The sequence below is a fragment of the Penicillium solitum genome (genome assembly GCF_028829755.1).
Source record: "Penicillium solitum strain IBT 25940 chromosome Unknown utg000004l_segment0_segment0, whole genome shotgun sequence".
In the NCBI taxonomy this organism is placed as follows: Eukaryota; Fungi; Ascomycota; class Eurotiomycetes; order Eurotiales; family Aspergillaceae; genus Penicillium; species Penicillium solitum.
Genome location: NW_027072124.1, coordinates 2296219 through 2316156, shown reverse-complemented (window position 1 = coordinate 2316156; position 19938 = coordinate 2296219). Strand labels below are relative to the sequence as shown.

Genomic DNA, 19938 nt, shown 5'->3' with positions numbered 1-19938 from the left:
CGAGTAGGGAAGTAGGAGTGGAGGGGAGGGGGGGATCGGAAGTAGGGGAACCTGTACAAAAATAGAGGGAGGGGACACAGTTTTGAAAAGGAGCAGGTAGGATTGGCGAAAAAACAAGCCATGCTTCAAAATCACGCCCAAGAGCTGAGGCAATCGATGCATGAGGGTGCGGTTGGGAGAGAGTGAAGTGAATGTGAGGACTGGAGAGAGAAGTGCCTCAGCCCTAGCCCTGCATGCCCATGAAAACTTCCTGGCAGTTCTCCACCAGGAACTTGAGCACATCATTCTTCTTCTGGACGTCAGTCATCTCACGGGCGAGACTTTCAGGTCGCATGATTGTGGGTGCAAAGACCACGGCAACATTCTGACTCGTCATCAAATTCTCTTCGTGGCGCTCGACTACGCGTCTGAGATGGAAGATGAGGAACTCCAGGACGTCGCGGTGCACGCGAGGCAGCTCGAGTAGACTCTTCTGCATGAGTTCAATTCGCGCAGACATAGGGCTAACCTCGGCAGAATCTATCACAAGTTCATAAACTTCGTAAGTGATGAGTGGATTGGGAAGTTTGCGGAAATACTGTTTCAATGTAGAAGTGACAGCATGAATATCGAGGTCGGGGTCGGAGATATCGTAATCAAAGGGAGAGCGTTCAAAGCCTTCGCGAATAGTTTGGATGACTGAAGCGGCACCGGACTTGCGATAAATGCCTTCCATGTCCATGCCTGATTTTATGTTTTAGTATAACGAGCAATCAAACAACGACGGACAAAACATACCTCGCAATTCAACTTCCTGGATACACCGCGTGACGATGGCGGGAATGATGCTCTTTTCATGTTCCATGCGAGCTTCAAGTTCGGTGCCGAAAAGAGCTGGAAATTATTAGCTTATACTAATGTCATCCTGAATTGTACTACCGGGCACATACCATCAGCGGGAGCTTCGGCCAACACAGGCACGCTGTCGGCTTGCGACATCTTTCCTCCCTGCTTGCCTCTCTGGTTTCCAAAGAAACCAAAGCCTTGGCGACTCGGGTCTTGGGTCTGGGAACGCGGTAGACCACCTCCGCCTTCTTGTCCTTGACCTCCTTCACTAGACATGAAGGCTCCCTTGAGACCCTTGACACCTTTGGCGACGTTCTGTCCACCCTTCTTCCAGTTAAACTTCCGAGGCTGGCCCTTGCGAATGCTAACAACCTGAGGGCCTGGCACAACAGTAGCTGTAGCAGGCTCAGACTCCTCTGAAATGTGAGCAGTCGACATAGATCCCTGATAGTCGTTGAAGGAAGGTTTCATCACTTCAATGGAGTTGGTTGACCTCTGTTTGCTATGCGAGATGCCTAGACCATCAGGTCGCGGTTGACCTTCCGTAGCTTTGTAGAGTTCTTGGATCTGGTGAACCAACTGATTGTTCAACTCAGCTAGCTGAGCGTTCTTCATAGACAATTGCTCGAATTCCTGGAAGCTCTTCTCCTTTTGAGTGTTCATGGCTTCCAGTTCATCCGTCAGGTCATTGCGCTTCTGCATAAGCTCTTCAATTTGCGGGGCATACGAGTCTTTCAGTTTTTGAATTGACTCTGCCAGCTCGCGCAGCACATGGTTTGAGAGTTTGCCAAGATCCAATGGCCCACTTGCGCCACCACGCTTTTCAGCCTCCATATGATCAGTGAGAACCGTCAGCTCACGTAGAACGATCTCGCGCTGAGCATCAAGGACGACCATGGTAGATCGCTTCTCAGAAAGCTCGGTATTAACCTGCTTGACGGCTGCTGCGGTGCGAGCGGCTGATTCCAGTTCGGAAACTCGCAGGCGTTCTTTGCGTAGCTCGTTGCGAAGCAAGAATATCTCTTCACTCTGCGATCCGGCGATGGGGCTGCCAACATCCGTTCCGGCTATACTTCGATTGCTAGGTGATCGAGGATTCTTGAGATCTTTGCTCAGCCGCGCACTCTTCTCACTGAAGCTTCGACCATGGCGGACAGAGTTTGAAACGCGTCGCAGGAATGACTCGTTATTTTGCCCAACGGTGTCATCGCCACCAATGATGCGCGATAATTCTTCGTCCATAGAGAAGTCGCCTCCGCTGTTGTACCGTAGCAAGGTTGATGCGCCAGCGCCATCATGTTGGTGAGATTCAAGTGTTGATGTGTTCAAGCCAGTAGGTTGAATAGGCTGCTCGAAAGTATCACTACGGAGCATTGGCGAATCTCCGTATTGCGATGATGCAGGCGATGATCCAACCTCTTTCCTTGAAATTCGGTGAAGCTTGCCCTCAAGTGAATCGCCGCGTTTCGGCAAATACGGCAAGCCGGATTGTGGAGAGCGCGGTGATTCCATTGAGCCGTGGTCGTGAGGACGAGAAAGCTCACTTGAGGAACGCCCCACAGCCGAAGTAATGTTATCCATAGGAATGTGTCGTTTTGTGTCACTGGAGAATTCCTTTGATCTGCTATCAGGGCTGGTAGGCCCAGAGAGGTTGCCTGTTTCTCTAAAGCTGATCGGTATATCAGATGAGCGAGTAGAGCCCGCCTTTGCAAGCTTGGAAGAATCGGAGATTGGTAATGGTGCTTTATCGGGTGAATTGAGGCCGTTTCGTTCCCAACCCTTCTCCTCGTAGGCTATATGGGGCGAATGATTCTCCGAGGAAGTTCGAGAAGTGGGTTCTTGCAGATATTCACGGCCGTCGCCTGAGGCCCCGTGTGAGCATTCGGGTTGAACTTGATTGAAGTAGTCGTGGGCAGGCTCCTGCCGTGTCTGGGAGTGACCTCGGGAAGAATTACCCTCAGCCGAAGGATCAAAGGCAAGAGGGATCAATAATTCACCACCATCTGCGTCAGTATTGCGTAGAATTGATTGGCGACTGCTCCGGTATGTGCTGGAAGGAAGAAGCATATTATCTATATAAATAAGTAAGTAAGAGTTCCAGAAGGCCATGTTCATGATCTTAGTAGATCATGCGATCACAACAATAAATCCAGGCGGTAGCGACAATAGTGTATGGAGAATAGAGAGCGATGTATAGATCACACAATGTGACGACAATGCAACAATAGACAACAAAGGGTAGGCTGCGATGATTATACACCTAGGCTGCAAAGAGAGTTTCTTACCTGAATCAGCCTGCTGATTAGAAATTGAGCTTCCTGGTCTTTCATCGTTTAGATCGGGTGTTTCTGCCATTCTATTGGGGTCAGGCGTGCCTGTATATTCGCTGTTCTCCTCCTCCATTAATTGCGCTTCTTCGAGGAGGTGAGGAGGCAACGAGGGCAATGACTTGTCCAGCTTCACATTAGGCCCCGCTGGTTTTTTCCCACTAGTGCCGCCGGCTTTCCGTTTTCTTCTTCGTGCCATTAGCGATTCGTGACATTCCATGCAGAAAATACCCTGCGAAGTGCGCGCATAGCGCAGGTTCTCAATCTTTCGTTTGCAGTTTCGGCATCGGAAGCATTGAGCGCAGAAAGCCTGGTCTCCCGTCAAAATGGCCAAGTCCTCGATCTTGTTGTTGCAGGAGCTACAACTGTATGTGCAGTTACTGCATATAAGTGACCCATCACCTAAAAGGAGGAGGTGCGCGTCAGAGTCCAGCAGAGTGCTGCATGTACTGCATCGGAAACAGTCGATGTGCCATCGATTTCCAGCTGCCAACGGTTAGCGTCCGAAGAAAATGGTGAAAAGGACCGCAGGTATCAGACATACCAAGCTCAAACGCTTTCCCTTCTTCAAGAGTCTGCCATAGCGGTTAGTCAAGTTCCTGTCCGCCTGCTCCACATTATGCCTACCTCTCCACAGCCCTTGCACGGGTAGGACTCGTCCTGCTCCATAGGAGACTCCGGGTAAGCGCCCTGATTCTCCATAGCGAGATCCACTGTCTAACGCGCGAAATGCAAGGTCGACTATGGTCGTATATATCGATGCGAATATAAGCCTGGCGGGGGGGGCGCAGACTTAAGTCCAAAATGTGTGTATACGAGCGATTCGTGATCGCTACGGAACTCACTCGCAGTCACATGCGCAGTTGGTGTTGGTTCCTTTATTATAGTCCTTGCCGAGCGCAACCTGCGTTGGAAACCAGAATTGGGGAGATGGGGACGTCGGTGCGAGTTTAGAGGGGTGAGGTGCAACAGGGGGCTGAAAGAACGGCGAATAGTGGCTGAACCAGCAGACTACCGAGGAATTAGATAAAAAAAACCTGATTCAACACCAGCTTTAAACGTAAGGCATCAGTCCTCCCAAAACAATCCTGAACCAAGACAAGCAGGGTTGACCACGCATGGGGCGGGTCGGACCAGGATGATAGGGACGGCAATTATTTGCCTATGAACCAGGGATCAAGGGTATCAATCTCTCGACGTACCAGGCACTACTAGCCGTGCTACAGATGTGTTTCAGATAGATAATCGCGGGTGTTGTGACCGTTAAGCGCAACAGGCGAAGCGAAACGGAGATTGCCCCTCGCGGGCGTTGGATTTCGAGATTGGACAGACGGAGGAAGCCCCGAGGCGAAAGGAGACGAAATCGAGGAGTAGAGACTATAATTAAAAAGAAAGAGAAAAGAAAAAGTAATGAAACATGAGAGTTGGATTAGGGGGGGGGGTGTGGAGGGATGAGAAAGGAGAGACTACGGAGTAGAAGGTGAACTTTTGGCTTTCTGCCACCAAATGGTTTTCCCCACGTAAACTTACGAATATCATTGATTTAATGTTCTGATTTAATTACTTTCTACGGAGTACTCCGTACCAATACGGAGTACTTTTTTTTCTTTTTCCCTTCTGCCTACGGAGTACATATATTGTAGGTAAATGCCCAACCTATTCTCGTCTACCTTACTTATATCGTACCTTTGACGCGCGCCCAGAACGTGCGGACCTTCATTTCCCCATACAATGACCAATGAGGTTCCTGATACCCCTGAATTTGGTCCAATCTACTTTAATCTCCGTCAAAATTATACTAATGAAGCCGGTAGTCTCACATATTATTATACTCTCCCAACAATATTAATCCAATCAAAACGGGCCACCGTCTGAGAAAAGAGGCCCAAGCAATCTTTCAGCTCCTCTTCAGCTTCCCATCTAGGCATTCCACTTCCACTATTTACGAAGGATCACTCCATAGCCCCATTGTTTTGACCACGGTACGGCTCTTTAGTCTCAAACACTTCTCCCACACTTCTCACACACACTATTTCCGGACTGTGGTCCTTCATTTTCAGCCCTGTGCAGCGTGGTTTCACAAACAATCTGGAGTGCGGCTGAAGTCAATTTCATACAAATCTACGGAGTATTCCGTATGGAGTATCCTGTAAAGGGTTTAATGGTATTCCCAAGCTGAATCGCAGAAGACACAGTCTTAGTGGCAGTGCCTACTTTACGCTGTTTGGAAATTGTGAAACGGCATGTGTCACGTGGGAGTCCATCAGATTCAAGGGGAGTGGCTTGAGGAGTGACTTGCGTATAACAGCTATCCTTTGACTGGACTTGCTGAATGTTGAATATTTAGTCTTTTTTTTTTGTTGCTGCCCGAAGGTGACATATTGTCAAGGTTATTCTACCATTTCCTTTCACGATACTATACTATGTACGGAGCACTTCTAAGCCTGTGCTCTACTCATTTATCTATTAATAGCCGGACTCCTTTCACACACTAGAATTGAAGGAGATTAAGTGTCAAGATTGCCCAATATATGTATCAGAATTTGTCTCAGTGTGTGTCAGATCTATTTTTTATTTGACGAGGCTGCGGTATACTATCCAATCTCTGCCGAAAAAAAAAAAAAAACATATTTCAATCTGGACGCGTAAAACAACGGCCTGCCAAATGAAATACATGATAGGCAATATCATAAATATCGGTGTGTATTTCATACATACTCCGTAGTGGCCAATGATACACTGGATCCACTTACAATTATCAATCTATCTGGTACTCCGCGTCCATAGATCTGGGAGATGGGTATCTCTACTCCGTACATCAAATGATAAACCCTACACACAAGTTGATAAGCTTAATATATAAAGGCTGCAAGATTATCGAACATCTATTCATAACACGAATACTAACATCCAATATTAATATACAGAACGGTCGATAATAAATTGTACATACCTTGACCACATACTAAGTAAGTCTGACGGATCGGCGCCAAGAGTGGGGTTTATACGCGGCAGGCCATCATAACTTCTTCACTTCTTATGTTCTAGGCATTTTGGACCTTCCAAATCCAGGCGTTAATTGACTTCAATGAAAGTCATGTCCGAGCAGGGAAAATCAAGATCAAAACATTAGAGCGTCTGAACTGGATGTATCATGTGCAAGTATGAGCCCCTTAGGAAGTAAGGAGTCCCAGCCCCGATGATCCACAATCATGTACTGATGGCTTACTGATGGGTTTACAATATAGAATCCGTCATAAAAGGTGCGATGAGGCTCTCCTAGCATGTCAAAATTGCACGAGCACCCGGTATAAAAATGTGATGGCTATGCGCAGATGCCCAACAAGAGGACCTGTGCCTGGCGTAAAGCCGAGAAGCCCCATTCAGGTGATCAGACTGCAATGTCTGGGCATAAACACTATGTACTTTGTATGTATAAAGCCCCACACACCCCATTTATGAATACGATGGTTCGTCTGGTCGATCCAAGTTGGGCTCATCTCAACTAGACAGAGTGCTGGCACTTGGATTACTTCAGCAAAATTACGGCAGTCCCATGCATTCGTTACTTCGAAGATCCACTCTAGGGTCAGTTCGTGCATCAGATGTGCGAGGAACATCCTACAGTCCCCCACGCGGCGATAGCAGTAGGTGCTCGACATCGTCAATTTGAAGAGGTTCAAACAAAACACTTCGAGGATCGAGAAAGCCTGTTGGCTCTTACCCATTCTGCTAAAGCGACAACCTGCCTTCGGGGTAATCTTTTCCGGAAGTAGCCGTGTCGCATCCACAGATAAATAGTGCTCGAAACCTACGTCATTTCGACGACGCTAGCTCTCTTCTGTGAAGATATCTTTGTCGCCCGTTACCATTTTCTATCTGAGTATGGGCTGTTCGAGGAATGGATGGTCGTCGACTATGAAAAGAGACTCAATGGTCAAACCTTGAAACAAGCTTTTGTCCAGGTTCACATGCATTTTTCAATGTGTGAGGACTTGAGGAAATTCATTAAGGATCAGGGTTTTGCTTCCCCCGATATTTCCGAAAGACGTAAAAAGATTAACTCGTCGGTGATTGACGAATCTGAAAGAGATAGCCACTTCATGATGATCGTTGGGTGGCAGCTAGTGAGGAGTCAGCCAGGGGAGGGTTCGGTATAGGATCTGGAGGTTCACCACATCGGCTGTGGCAAGGTTACAGCTCTGAGCAAACTTAGGCTTTAGCGAAGCCAACTCAAGCAAGTTCTGGAGAACGGAAATAAATATACTACAACCACACCGCGATATGTTAGACTCTGGAATCATGCGATGCAAACTCGACGTTGATACTGTCGATACGAGTATCTCGAGGGATAGCCCTTGCTTAAGGCCAAGTGATATCCTATATTTTTAACATCCAAAAGGTTTACAAATGAAAAGACCAAACATTTTTCCTTATCAATATACCGAACTTCTCATATGGCGCTTGCTTTGCTTCAGGAGAACAGCGCAGCCAGCCATCAAAAGCAGTATGGAGGGGCGATGTGTATCGAAATCGAAGGTCATAATATGCGGATGAACCGATAATCGATTCTTGCACGCAGACATCCATCCTTGGCAGCATATTTGAGCATTTTTAGGCTCTTGAGACTACTTTTGCATGCTATTTCGAACAGTGCTCAAGTCCTGGCGGGGGGCTCTCGAGAGGGGACGGAGGGAATATTGAAGCCAACCAACTTGAGTTGCCAATTTCAAACAACTGATGTTTTAATCCATGAATGTTTTCGAAATACCTAGTAAAATGCGAGATGTTCACTCGAAATCCAAGCATTGTACATCATATCGGAGATCATTCGCCGCTCCCGCTTTCTCCCCCACTTTTCGAAAATTACGAATCAGAATCAGCGTTGCCCCTCGATCCTCACTTCACTCATCTCTCTTACTTTTTTTGCCTTAACATTTACTACAAACCAGAATTCAATATGGGTGTCGAGAGAAAGATCATTACTCGTGGTAACGGCTCTGACTCGCCTGCTGCAGGCGATAAGGTCTCTATTCACTACACGGGATGGATCTACGATGCTAAGAAGGGCAACAAGGGCTTCCAGGGCAAGCAGTAAGCCGACTGCCATACCCTAGAGCCATTCAGCTTATGACTTGAGTATTCAAATACTAATTATCTATGCCAACAGATTCGATAGTTCCAGAACCCCTGGACGTGGCGTTTTCAATGTTCAGATTGGTGTTGGACAGGTCATCAAAGGTATCCTATCCTCTTTATTTTTGTGTCTTAATGGAATCATTCATATCTGCAATGATTGAATCGAACCCCTTATTTTGTTACATTGGGTGCTAATACTATCTGTCGGATTAGGTTGGGATGAGGGTGTCCTGCAGATGACCCTGGGAGAGAAGTCAACCTTGACTATTTCACCGTGAGTAAACTCCATATGGAACAAAAGGAAATTGGACCACTACTAACAATATTTCTCAGGGACTACGGCTACGGTGACAAGTAAGTGGACACTAGACATACAGGCGACTACTACATACGCCGTGACATCCTTCAGCTGAGAGTGTTCTAACATTCTTCTACACAGGGCGGCTGGCAAGATTCCTGCAGGCTCTACTCTGATCTTGTAAGTCTCTGCAACTGAAGAATAATACCGGAAAACTAACTGTTTTGCAGCGAGGTCGAGCTCCTTAAGATCAACAACAAAAGCGCCTAAATAAGCAATCTAACTGAGCAGACTAGACAAGCATGACATTATCAGCTACATTCACTGCCAATATTGCCCACTTTGCCACTTTCTTATAGTACAAGCTCGGATTTATTTGAATTGCGGTTGATTGTAGAATGTTGGTACCTGGTAAAGTATACAGGTGGTCGAGCCTAGTCAACCCTTCGAAACGCTCGCCCTGTCAATCGAGTATACCCGCGGTATGTCAAACAATAAAAATCGTCAAAAGTCGTTAAGAGATGTATGTACAGATGCCATGTGCTATACAGAATGGAAAAAAAGGCAAAGTGAAGATCGACCACCTAGAGGCGATGTTGGACAGGTGATTCAGGCACCGGCATTGGTACTGAGACGGTATCCGTAGGCTCATCCCAGCGCAAGATACGAGCCATTTTGTTATATGAGTCGATACCACGGCGAGCGTGATCGGCGGGAACAAATGGATCGGTCTCGCCGAGGGTTCGGCTAAAGAGTTCAAGGGAAACCCAGCCGCGGAATCCTAGATCTTCGAAGAAGACGCGAGCGATATCCACAATGGGCAGATAACCTCCACGCGACTCCTCGAGGGGAAATAGACGTGCGTTGCGGGACCAGTTCATGCGAACAGGCTGCCCGGCAACATGGAAAGGATGTTTTTCATCCAACGGAGCGGAAAGACGCTCGCCGTCAACAAGCTGGACATAGAAAATCTTGGCAGGATCGATGTTGGCAGTGCGCAGACGCTCCAACGAAGCAGCCAAGTCCGCAGCCGCATTGGGTGTGCGACCCGAAGGAGAAGCAGGGTCGGCATATACACGACCGGCGATATTGAAGGAATCAAGACAGAGACCAAAGTTGCGACGATCGACATCGCGAACCACCTCCCACGAGGCCTCCCAGGTATCAACATGATCGCCCCAGCAGAGAGCCTCGTAGACAAACCGGAATCCAGCACCGGCGCCCAAGTCAGCCAGGCGCTGCAGGTCACGAACAATGACAGTGCGGTCACCGGTAGTGCGAGCAGCACCGGTCTTTGGGTCTGGACCTAGGAAGTTTGACGGAACCTGGATCATGTCTGTGCCCAGCGCCCGCGCCAGGGTGAACCATTTAGGGAGTTTCTCATTGATGAGCCGGTCTGACTCGGTGCGGTCGATGAGGCCCTCATACATGGAAAATGGCTGTAGACAGATAATGGTCAGGCCCAGACGCTTGCACATCAGCCGTGTTGACCGTGCGGCTTCGTGGTGATCACCGTCAAATACCCGCTGCGCGTAGCAGTCTAGATCGTCGAAGAAGAGTTCAATACCCTTGAAGCCGTGGTCTGCGGCTTGCATCAGCTTGCCGGGTAGGTCGTGTACCCAGGGCCGACCTAGGGACATCGAAGCGATGCCGGGGCGGTTGAAAGCCATTTGGAAGTTATGTGAATGGGTTCTTCTTTTCTATGCCGATATTATAAAATTCAGAGGTGATCTGGGTCCAGGCTTTCTTTTTTAAAAAATAAAATTTCCAGGTGGAGAGATATTCAGGGTGCGAGAATATCTTCAAGGGTTTCAAGGGTGGACAACCAACAATATTAGGGGTTTTCTAGGTTATCAAAAGGAAAGGTAGTAAAAAGATTGCGACAAAACGTTATCCCCTGCAGTGCTCTCCATGACTGAACGTTTTCCCTGGTCTGCTGTGATTCGTGTCTTATGACGAGGCCGAACCTGATAGAGGCAAATCACAGGGCCGGGTAAACGCTACCCCTTTTTCGTTCTTCCGCCAGTTCCACTTCCTCTCCACGACCACTCCACAGTTCCACACCCAACGCGGAGTTTTGCTTCCTCATTAGAAATGCTTTCCCCGTCCTTGGAATCAAAATAGCCGTAGGTACCCGGCAATGTCTTTTCCGTATCGGTCTAGACATATCCGGAGAATCGGCGCCAAATCATCAAATGTTGCTGAAAGTCCGGGGCAATGACACACCTTCTGCAACTAACAGGCATACAAAAGCCACCAGATTGAATTATCCGCTTGAACTGTGCAGGTTACAACACCAAGCATTGAATTGATTCAATTCTGTCAGAACCAAAATTTGTTGTTTTGACCTCGACTATCAAATCACCATGCCCGTCAAAGTTGCCATTATTGGCGCAGGCCTCATTGGCCCTCGTCACGCACAATCTGTAATCTCAAACCGCTCAACAGAGCTAATTGCTCTCGTTGACCCAATGCCAACTGGTGAAGCAACCGCATCCAGCCTCGAAACCAACTACTACCCCACTGTGGCCTCACTACTTGCATCCACCCACCGGCCCGACGCAGCAATCGTCTGCACGCCAAACCACACGCACGTCCCAGTCGCAAAGGAGCTCCTCGCAGGCGGAGTCCACGTCCTTCTTGAAAAGCCCGTGAGCGATACCCTAGAAACCGGCCGCTCGCTACTGGAGTTCGCCCAAGCTCCAGAGCGCGCCCACCTCAAGCTTCTCGTCGGCCACCACCGCCGCTTCAACCCCTACGTGCGAGCCACGAAGGCTGTCCTGAACGCTGGATCTCTCGGTCGCCCTATTGCTATCAGCGGTCTGTGGACCTTGTTTAAGCCGGATGCATACTTCGCCCCGCCAACAGACTGGCGCGCATCAAACGAGCGCGGAGGCGGCGTCATCCCCATTAACCTAGTCCACGACATCGATCTGATGCACCACTTCTTCGGGCCTATTGTTCGCGTGACAGCAGAGCGTACGCTGCCGCAGCGCCCAAGCCCACCACACAATGCCGACGAAGGCGCTGCTTTAACGCTGCGCTTTGCATCGGGTGTTGTAGGCACATTTCTGGTCTGTGATGCGACACCGTCGCCGCATAACTTCGAGACTGGCACGGGCGAGAACCCACTCATCCCGCGGTCGACGACCGGTAGTGACTCGGACTTCTATCGCATCTTTGGTTCGGATGCTTCGCTCAGTGTGCCGGACCTGACCCGTTGGAGTTATGATACTAGCCCTGAGAAGAGCTGGAATTCACCATTGACCGTTGAGCGGATTCCGCTTCCAGATGATAACGCGCCTTTTGATCTTCAGCTTGCGCATTTTGTTGATGTTATCAATGGGGACGCTGTTCCTCGCTGTACTGGCGAGGAAGGTTTGCGTGCTTTGATTGTTTGTGAGGCTGTTCAGAGGGCAATGTCGTCGGGTCAGCCTGTGGATATTGATGTTGACTTGTTGGCGAAGCCGAATAACTCTAGCTAAATACTGATATGACTTTACTGGATATAGTGATCTATGAAGCGAGCTCATATATTTGATCTTCTTACGATATATCGAAAACGACGGATGAAAAGACACAAAGGGGTATATTCATTGGGTCATTTGCTTCTTTACACTCGTTCAGCGAAGTGCATATAAACTAGGCAGCTCTAGGACACAAAGATCATCAGATGTCCAACCCGAACTCACTCCAACGAGTCGGCGCTTCATCCGACAACAAAATCACAACAGGTTGTACGGCCACGACACCAAAGGATACCAACACGAAAAGGATTCACCATCACATTGTTCAAGTGTACTTTGGCTGAGCCGCAGTATCCTCGACTTGCTCAGGGCGCACCTTGCCCATGTCAATGCCGGCAGCCTCGACGTCGTTGCGGAACCTCTCTTCATCCTCACGCAGCTGGGCGACCATCTGCCCATGGGCACGCCACACGGGTTTGATGTCGAATAGCTGATCCATGCTCTCAAGAGGAATACCCTTGGTTTCTGGGACGAGGAAGTACACGAAGACGATGGAGCACATCATCAATGATGCGAAGAAGAAGTATACACCGTATCCCATGGCCGTGAACATCTGCGGAGTGAAGCGCGAGATGAGGAAGTTCCAGAGCCAGTTGGAGGCGGCGGCGCAGGCCTGTGCCAAGGAACGCATGTTGGGATCGAACATTTCCTACAGACACTGTTAGCACTGTTTCAAGGCTCGTGGATTGACTAGGCAGTGGAGCAATGTTCCAATGGCTGGAGTTTCGAATTTGGGCATGCTTACCGAGTTGAGAACCCAGGGGGTACCGTTCCAAGTTGGGGTATAGAATACCGTCCACAGGTAGAAGAAGAACATAGCTGCGATACCACCGCCGCTCAAGGAGTCACTATTGTTCTTTTCGGGTTCGGCGACCTTGATGTACGCGCCGACAATCCACAAACAAACGGAACCACCTGCTGCACCAATCAACAACAGGTTACGGCGACCAACGTGATCAATCAGCCAAAGCAGCCAGATGAAAGTCACCACAGTCTTCACTACACCGAAGATTCCAGTGGTAAACAGACTAGTGTTGGTACCCTTAACACCAATCTAGAAGCATTGTTAGCATCAGTCAGCGATGCTCACATCCATGGATGTGATGGCAGCAAGATGCAACTTACCGATTTGAAGACAGTCGGACTGTAATAGTTGATGGCATTGATGCCAGATCCGTTCTGCCAGAAGAACAGCGCGCTTCCAAGGAACAGACGCCACATGACCTTCTTGTTGGTTCCGGCCGCCTTAAAGGGTTTCCAGAAACCAACGCCAATACTACGGCGCTGTTCCTCCAGAGCTTGGTCAATGGCACCAATTTCCTCGATCATATAGATATCGTCCTCGGGCAACTGGCGGACCCAGCAAAGGTTCTTGATTGCCTCCTCACGGCGACCGCGTCCAAAGAGCCAACGAGGCGATTCCCGGATGAAGTAGCCACCAATGAGCAAGAGACCAGAAGGAATTAACTGAACAGCAAAAGGAATGAGCCATTGCTTGTGGCTCGGTTCCAAGGTCTCGTCGACACCGAACTGTTGATATTGTGTTAGCATCCACATACAAGACAAGTCAAAAACAAACGAAAAGGAAAACCCACGTTGATCCAGAATCCCACAAGACCGCCAATTTGCCAGCCCAGCTCATACACACCAACCAATCTACCACGAATGGCCGGAGGAGACAATTCGGAGATGTAGATCGGGGTGATGTTAGAGCCTGCTCCGACACCGATACCAGCGAGAACACGGCCACCGTAGAGGAGACCAAGTCCTCGGTCACCATTAGCACCAAGCATCATACCAGCACCGACAGTGAAAACCAAACCAGCGGCCAACAGGCCAATCCTACGACCCCAGAAGTGACCAATAGGATATGCGAAGAAGGCACCGAAGAAGGCACCAGCCTGGTAGCAGGAGACGATGTTGGCGCTGATCAGGTTCCTGGTAGGGTCAGACATAGTATCGAAGTGGAACTCGCTCTTGAAGGAGTCAAGAGAGAGCGTAGTGCCGATGAAAGCACTGTCGTAGCCAATCATGCAGGATGTGCACGAGGCCACCGCTGCCAGGAGATAGATTTTCCAGTTGTAGACCACGCTAGGCGTCGGCCGGTCCTCGACCAGCTTCAGGATAGACATAGTGGCGGTTTGTTATATAACAAGAAGAAGAATTGCAAGACTCTGTGACCAGATGATCTTGATCCCCAATGCTAGGTGCAGAGAGGTAGTCAGGTATACGTCCTAGGAAGGACGATCACCACGTATGAAGGTATATATGAGATGCAGGTGCAGGTGCAAGGGAAGAAAGGTAAGAGGAAAACCAAAAAGAAAGTCCTCGCCACGTTTTTCTAGAACAGACTAGGGAGGGTAGTCAAGATCTAAATAGGATTGAGCCCCGGACTGTCGATTTGCCCTTGGAAAAAGAGAAGAGAGAATCCGGGGTTTGGAAAAGGGGAAGAAATCGTGGGGATGCGGAGTCGGCAGAAAGGTATAGCACAGATAGTCAAAATTTCCTGCAAAAATGAAGAAAAGCCAAGGCGCGGCAAAACGAATACTCTAAGTTCTTCAGTACCAAAGCCCTTTGCCTCTTGGCACCTCTTATGTGGCTTGCCCCCAAGAAATGAAATTGACTCAAAGGGATACGCAAACTCTGCTGGGCAGCCAAGTCCGTCAAACTGAGATTATTCGCTTAAGGCATTGGATTGTGGGGATCCGATGCCGCTTGGAGAAGTGGATACTTCCCCAGCGGGATTCCAGTATCCCGCGACAGCGTGCGTTGTCAGCTCAATTTTTCTGGGGTACCCCAGAGGCAATGCAGTGCACGATCCAGACCATGGTGTGAAATAGCGAATGGCAATTGGTCTGATTGGATCAATTGAAATGGACCCATGAACAGGGGGGAGGGGGAAAACGGCCAATGATAGATTGTTGCACATGGGTGGCGGGGAAAAGCTTTTTCCCTGGGGGCTTAAGGAGAAGCCCGGCCTCTGGGAAGTCTCCGTTGACTACTCTCTGCCGGGGAATTTATTTGTTCTCCGGTCATCATTCATAGTATCCGTGGTCTTTTTATTGGCTCTTGTGGAGTTTCCTGCGTGCCATGACAAGTTCCCCATGGGGTATGGGTGGTTGTACTGGGAAATCATTCAGCCCGGCAGATGCTCTTTTAGTGGCGCAGAGTAGACAATAAAGCATCGAATTTGTGGCTAAGCCAATCATCATCTCATGGATTATGTTTGCCTAAATCAACAAATCTATGATGCGATCACAATCATTTAACTATCAAGATAGGCAATAACATTGGTTGAGGGGAGTAGGAGAGGTGGAAGAACAAATTATTTCTCAACTCGGCGGCTCATCGCTTTTTCACAGATCCCACTACGCCTACATCATCCATACTAGTTTTCCTCTACAAAGTATTGTCGCTTCTGGCTCACTAAGTAAGCTGAGCACGCCCCTATCCACCCTGCCCTCATCGCCCGGGTAGATCCTCACGGATTTGTTGCAAAGATCAAGTCCTGAAGCCCAGTAGTTTAATGAGTCTGTGGACTGAGAGATGACATGCTGTATATCAACGTAGAAGTCATCCGGTTTGGGAGAATAACGACCATAAAGTGGCAAGTCCGCGTATAGGTCTGAAGGGGGAATATGGTCTGGCTCCGTCATATATGGATTTATAATCGAAGAATGGCAAGTAACAAGTCGACGACTATGTGTGAGAACTCAAGATATTCATTTGTTTCTTCGTCGAAGATTCAAATCTAGCCTGAAGTAATTGATGTCAGCGACAGCTTAATTTGCCCAGCGGTCAGCATGCGGACGGCTACGAATTGACTGTACGATGCAGTCCAAGCGCGAGCCCGGGGTTGTGTTCAAGTCCCCTTCATTCTGCTGCTTCAGCCTAGGATGGACAAGCAATTGTGAGTTTATTCTTTTTCCATGATGTTTTCGTAAACAAATTTTGAACCTGGGAATGTAGCCCAGAATAACGTAACTGCCTCGGTTCAACCTTTCCCCGGACTGAAATGTATGGGAGTCTGACTTTTGTAAAAGCGGCAACAACTAACCCGAAAAAGAAAAGCCCCACCCGGCAGAGGGAATATCCATTGTACCCTCCCACGTATAGTGAGGCTAAGTATTTTCCGTCTGAATTTCGAATTTCATCTTATAACATTGTAGCACCTCCCTCTCGAAGATCTGCATATCCGAGCAGATAATTATACACAATTCATCATGTCCGTCACAGAAATCAACCAAACACCACCAGAAGAGCCCATCGCCATCCCCTCCAACCGCGATGGCGTCGCCTATCTGTACGGCCACCCTCTTCTGAACTCTCTCTCCCCACCTCTACACCAGACAGTCTACAATGCGCTCGGTCTCAACTGGACCCAAATTCCCCTGTCCAGTGTGTCCGGCTCATCAGACACATACCCTCCTCCCTACACACGGTCGCCACCGATTGAAAAATATCTGGCATCGATCAAATCCAATCCCAAGTTCGTCGGCTCGTCCGTGACAATGCCTCACAAGGTCGCGATCATGCCATACCTGGACGATCTCACCGAGCACGCCCGTCAAGCCGGCGCCTGCAACACCATCTTCATGCGCGACGACCCAACAACCGGTCAGCGCCAGTACGTCGGCACCAACACCGACTGCGACGGCATCCGGGAAGCCCTGACACAGAACGCACCTGACCCATCACGCTTCCGCGGCAGGCCCGCACTTATCATCGGCGGTGGCGGGACTGCCCGCACCGCCATCTATGTTATGCGCCGCTGGCTCGGCTCCAGTCGCATCTACGTCGTCAACCGCGACGCCGCTGAGGTCGCCGCCATCCTCGAGGAAGACCGTCGCCGCAACCCTGACCCCAATGCCCAGGCTCCTCTTATCCCCGTCACCGACCCTGCCGAGGCTGCCCGTCTCGAGTCCCCCGCGGCTATCGTCTCCGGTATCCCCAACTACCCCCCGAAGTCTCCTGAAGAATTGCGCGCTCGTGCTATTATCCAGGCTTTCTTGGGTACTGCTGCCGATGCGGAGAAGCAGCAGGGTGTCATTCTGGAGATGTGCTACCACCCCACGCCCTGGACTGAGATTGCTCACCTGGCTTCTGCTGGTGGGTGGAAGGTCATCCTCGGCTCCGAGGCTCTGATCTGGCAAGGTCTGGAGCAGGCCCGTCTTTGGACTGGAAAGGATGTTATCGGTACCCCTGGTCTTGTGCAGGAGGTTAAGGATCTTGTTGCTAAGACCATTGCGGAACGGGGATCTGCGAAGTCTAGCCTGTGATTTCTTTTTTACGATCATGTTTCGATTTTGTTTTAATCATTGTATAGAGCGCAAAGTAGTCGCTAGTTGCATTGTCTATATATAAATGGATGGCGTCTTTGATTTTGACACACGTTTCGCCCTGGATCTACCATAAGGTCAATATGTAAATATGAGGCATCACAGTATAGACAAAATGAAAACACCATGAAGCTATTCAAGCTCCAGGGCGTGAATATTCCAGGTTACGGACTCGGCGCCAGACTTCCCGTACTGTTCGCTCTTGTGTTTCACAGCCTGTCTCTGTGGCGGATGGGCCAGCGGGTCTGAAATGTTATTAGCAAAATCCAACGTAAGGGAAACAACTCAAAGACTCACCTAATAGCCAAATACAATCTGCTGCCGAGTCGGACATCCTCGATTGGCGCCGAATCCACATCCTCTGGGGGGTTAGCAGTAGTCATAAGTCCACCAGCCTCCAACAGAATAGCGGCACCAGCAGCGATATCCCTATAATAGTCAGCATCAAAATATTGACTGGGATAAAAAATAGAAAAAGAAAAAGGCAAAACTTACCACTCCCAACAACCTCCCTCCCACCAAATATCAAAAGATCCCATAGCAACATACGCGAGATCAAGCGTCGCACTACCCAAACTGCGCACACCATGCACCATACCACCTCTCCCATTCCGACTACCCACCTCCGCAGCCATATTAACAAAGCTCTCAATTTTGCGCTGCATATTTCCATCTGGAATATCGCGACGATCTTTACCCCATTCGCAAGAAAAGATACACTGTGAAGGGGCATTGGCGGGCATAGGCGGGGTTGGGTTGTGGATGAGCGGAAGGCGGCGAGTCTCGTTTAGCCAGGCCCCGCGCCCGCTGCAGGAAGACCAGAGTTGATCTGTGAAGGGGGCATAGATTACACCAATTATTGGTTTGTGTTCCACGATGAAGCCGATTGAGACACAGAACATAGGGAAAATATGAGTGTAGTTTACGGTTCCTGGGGGTGGGGTTATTAGTTGGGTTTCTTGCGATGCCAGTTTGGAACCGTGAACAGTCCAATCGGTCATGGTGCTGAAGGTTCTAATTTACCGTCTAATGGGTCGATGCACCATGTTGGTTGCTCGTCAATGAGGTAGTCGCGCGACTGGCCTTTGGCATATGCCTCCTCGCCGAGGAATCTAGAGATCTGTTAGTTTTCTTGCCGGTGAGTGTATTGTAGTAAAAATACTAACTTGTGAGATGGGTATCTTGTCTCGAGTGCGCTCCGAATGAATACTTCGACGTCTGCCAAGTGGAACTGTTAGCAACAATGTCTGATATGTTTTATCAGCTGCGCCGCCTTACCTTCGTCAGTCTGCGTCACAATGTCTACTGCATTTTCTTTCTCCTCGAAGGTATTGGAGCCATTTGCACCTGAGATCCGCAGCTCGACACGCTCCATGAGTATCTTGCCTGCCTTGCGGCCCAGGTCTATTGAGAAAGCGTATATCTCATCCAGCTCATCTTGAGAGAAGGGTCCGACGGCCATGGTGGAAAAGGCCAATGGGGATGTGTGGATACAAGAGATGTATCAAAATATGTAAATATAAGGAAATATCCCAATGTTGAAGGGGCAGTTTAGTTCCTTTTGAGTCATCCGGTGAAAATTGGAGGTTCAAAATAACCGCCACTAGCCGACCTCGGGAGTTTCGAGGTTCCAAGGTTGTGGTTATCGAGATGGTTCCCCACTTTATGTTGGATGGACAATTTGTACATGTACCTTCTTCAATGGAAGAACTCATAGTCCTTGTGTACTATTATTTAGATTGACTCGCTACGAATTCATCTGCTCTGTATGGCACAAGTAATTCGTAGAATCATGAATTCGGGTCTAGGGCTCTTAGAACATGCAGCTCTCCTATGAATAATCTAATCTATTTAGATCAGGATAGTATTAGGGGTGCTACTATGTAAGAACCCTACGATTGTCTTCAAATTTTCTTTTTAGATGTCATTTTTGATGTCATTTCTGGTCTCTTAGATGAAAAGCACAATAGAGGCCTTTTCTATCTGTAACATTTGACACACCCAAAGTTCGCACTCCGATTGTTATACTTTAGGACCCTTACTGGACGATTTCGGGTTGAATGGATAGGGGACTGATCAATAACCTCAGTCCAAACCTCAAAACCACACGGTACGGATCGTCGGTTGTCACATCGATTAATACGAGTTTGGTTTCTTGCTTTGTGTTTGCATACCACCCACCAACGGGCATCCTGGCGGAGTTGGTCTGGAGGTTCAGAAGCCTCAACCTCAAGAACGAGGGAGTGATACTCGGCCGAATTGACACGGGCGTCGTACGGACTGAATACCCAACCTGGCTCCTTGTTATGTACAACTCCGGGGTTCGTTCCGCGCTGTGGCCGGTGAAATCTCCTTTTTGCAAGGACAAGCCTATAAAATTGGGATTGCTGAGAAGGATGGAGCGGGAATTGCAGATAACACGTTCATGCTGCCCACCCGGCATTAGTTTTAATACCACAGCGGACTCGACGTGCACCACTATC

The 19938-nt window shown here is 49.0% G+C and overlaps 7 protein-coding genes across 7 annotated transcripts; 3 read left to right on the top strand and 4 right to left on the bottom strand.

The window, feature by feature from the left end:
• Positions 1-223: 223 nt before the first annotated feature.
• Positions 224-3854, bottom strand: N7455_006871 (uncharacterized protein; the record flags this gene model as incomplete). Its single annotated transcript, XM_040953558.2, has 6 exons — positions 224-723; positions 778-873; positions 930-2897; positions 3111-3638; positions 3697-3727; positions 3780-3854. The coding sequence occupies 6 exons, from the start codon at positions 3852-3854 to the stop codon at positions 224-226; spliced, it is 3198 nt and encodes a 1065-aa protein (XP_040815899.2).
• Positions 3855-8112: 4258 nt separating this feature from the next.
• On the top strand, positions 8113-8859 carry N7455_006870 (FKBP-type peptidyl-prolyl cis-trans isomerase; the record flags this gene model as incomplete). Its single annotated transcript, XM_040953478.1, has 6 exons — positions 8113-8246; positions 8323-8393; positions 8505-8565; positions 8625-8645; positions 8731-8769; positions 8820-8859. 6 exons carry the CDS (start codon positions 8113-8115, stop codon positions 8857-8859), a joined length of 366 nt encoding a protein of 121 aa, XP_040815960.1.
• A 314-nt stretch (positions 8860-9173) lies between these two features.
• N7455_006869 (sugar phosphate isomerase/epimerase family protein) lies at positions 9174-10259 on the bottom strand (the record flags this gene model as incomplete). Its single annotated transcript, XM_040953492.2, has 1 exon — positions 9174-10259. The coding sequence occupies one exon, from the start codon at positions 10257-10259 to the stop codon at positions 9174-9176; it is 1086 nt and encodes a 361-aa protein (XP_040816036.2).
• Positions 10260-10955: 696 nt separating this feature from the next.
• On the top strand, positions 10956-12074 carry N7455_006868 (Gfo/Idh/MocA family protein; the record flags this gene model as incomplete). Its single annotated transcript, XM_040953600.2, has 1 exon — positions 10956-12074. One exon carries the CDS (start codon positions 10956-10958, stop codon positions 12072-12074), a length of 1119 nt encoding a protein of 372 aa, XP_040816048.2.
• A 307-nt stretch (positions 12075-12381) lies between these two features.
• Positions 12382-14248, bottom strand: N7455_006867 (sugar porter family MFS transporter; the record flags this gene model as incomplete). Its single annotated transcript, XM_040953614.2, has 4 exons — positions 12382-12765; positions 12862-13170; positions 13242-13646; positions 13712-14248. 4 exons carry the CDS (start codon positions 14246-14248, stop codon positions 12382-12384), a joined length of 1635 nt encoding a protein of 544 aa, XP_040816010.1.
• Positions 14249-16339: 2091 nt separating this feature from the next.
• N7455_006866 (shikimate dehydrogenase family protein) lies at positions 16340-17395 on the top strand (the record flags this gene model as incomplete). Its single annotated transcript, XM_040953677.2, has 1 exon — positions 16340-17395. The coding sequence occupies one exon, from the start codon at positions 16340-16342 to the stop codon at positions 17393-17395; it is 1056 nt and encodes a 351-aa protein (XP_040815870.1).
• Positions 17396-17591: 196 nt separating this feature from the next.
• N7455_006865 (inositol monophosphatase family protein) lies at positions 17592-18917 on the bottom strand (the record flags this gene model as incomplete). Its single annotated transcript, XM_040953540.2, has 6 exons — positions 17592-17700; positions 17753-17884; positions 17951-18386; positions 18479-18567; positions 18622-18673; positions 18734-18917. The coding sequence occupies 6 exons, from the start codon at positions 18915-18917 to the stop codon at positions 17592-17594; spliced, it is 1002 nt and encodes a 333-aa protein (XP_040816024.2).
• Between the last annotated feature and the right edge of the window lie 1021 nt (positions 18918-19938).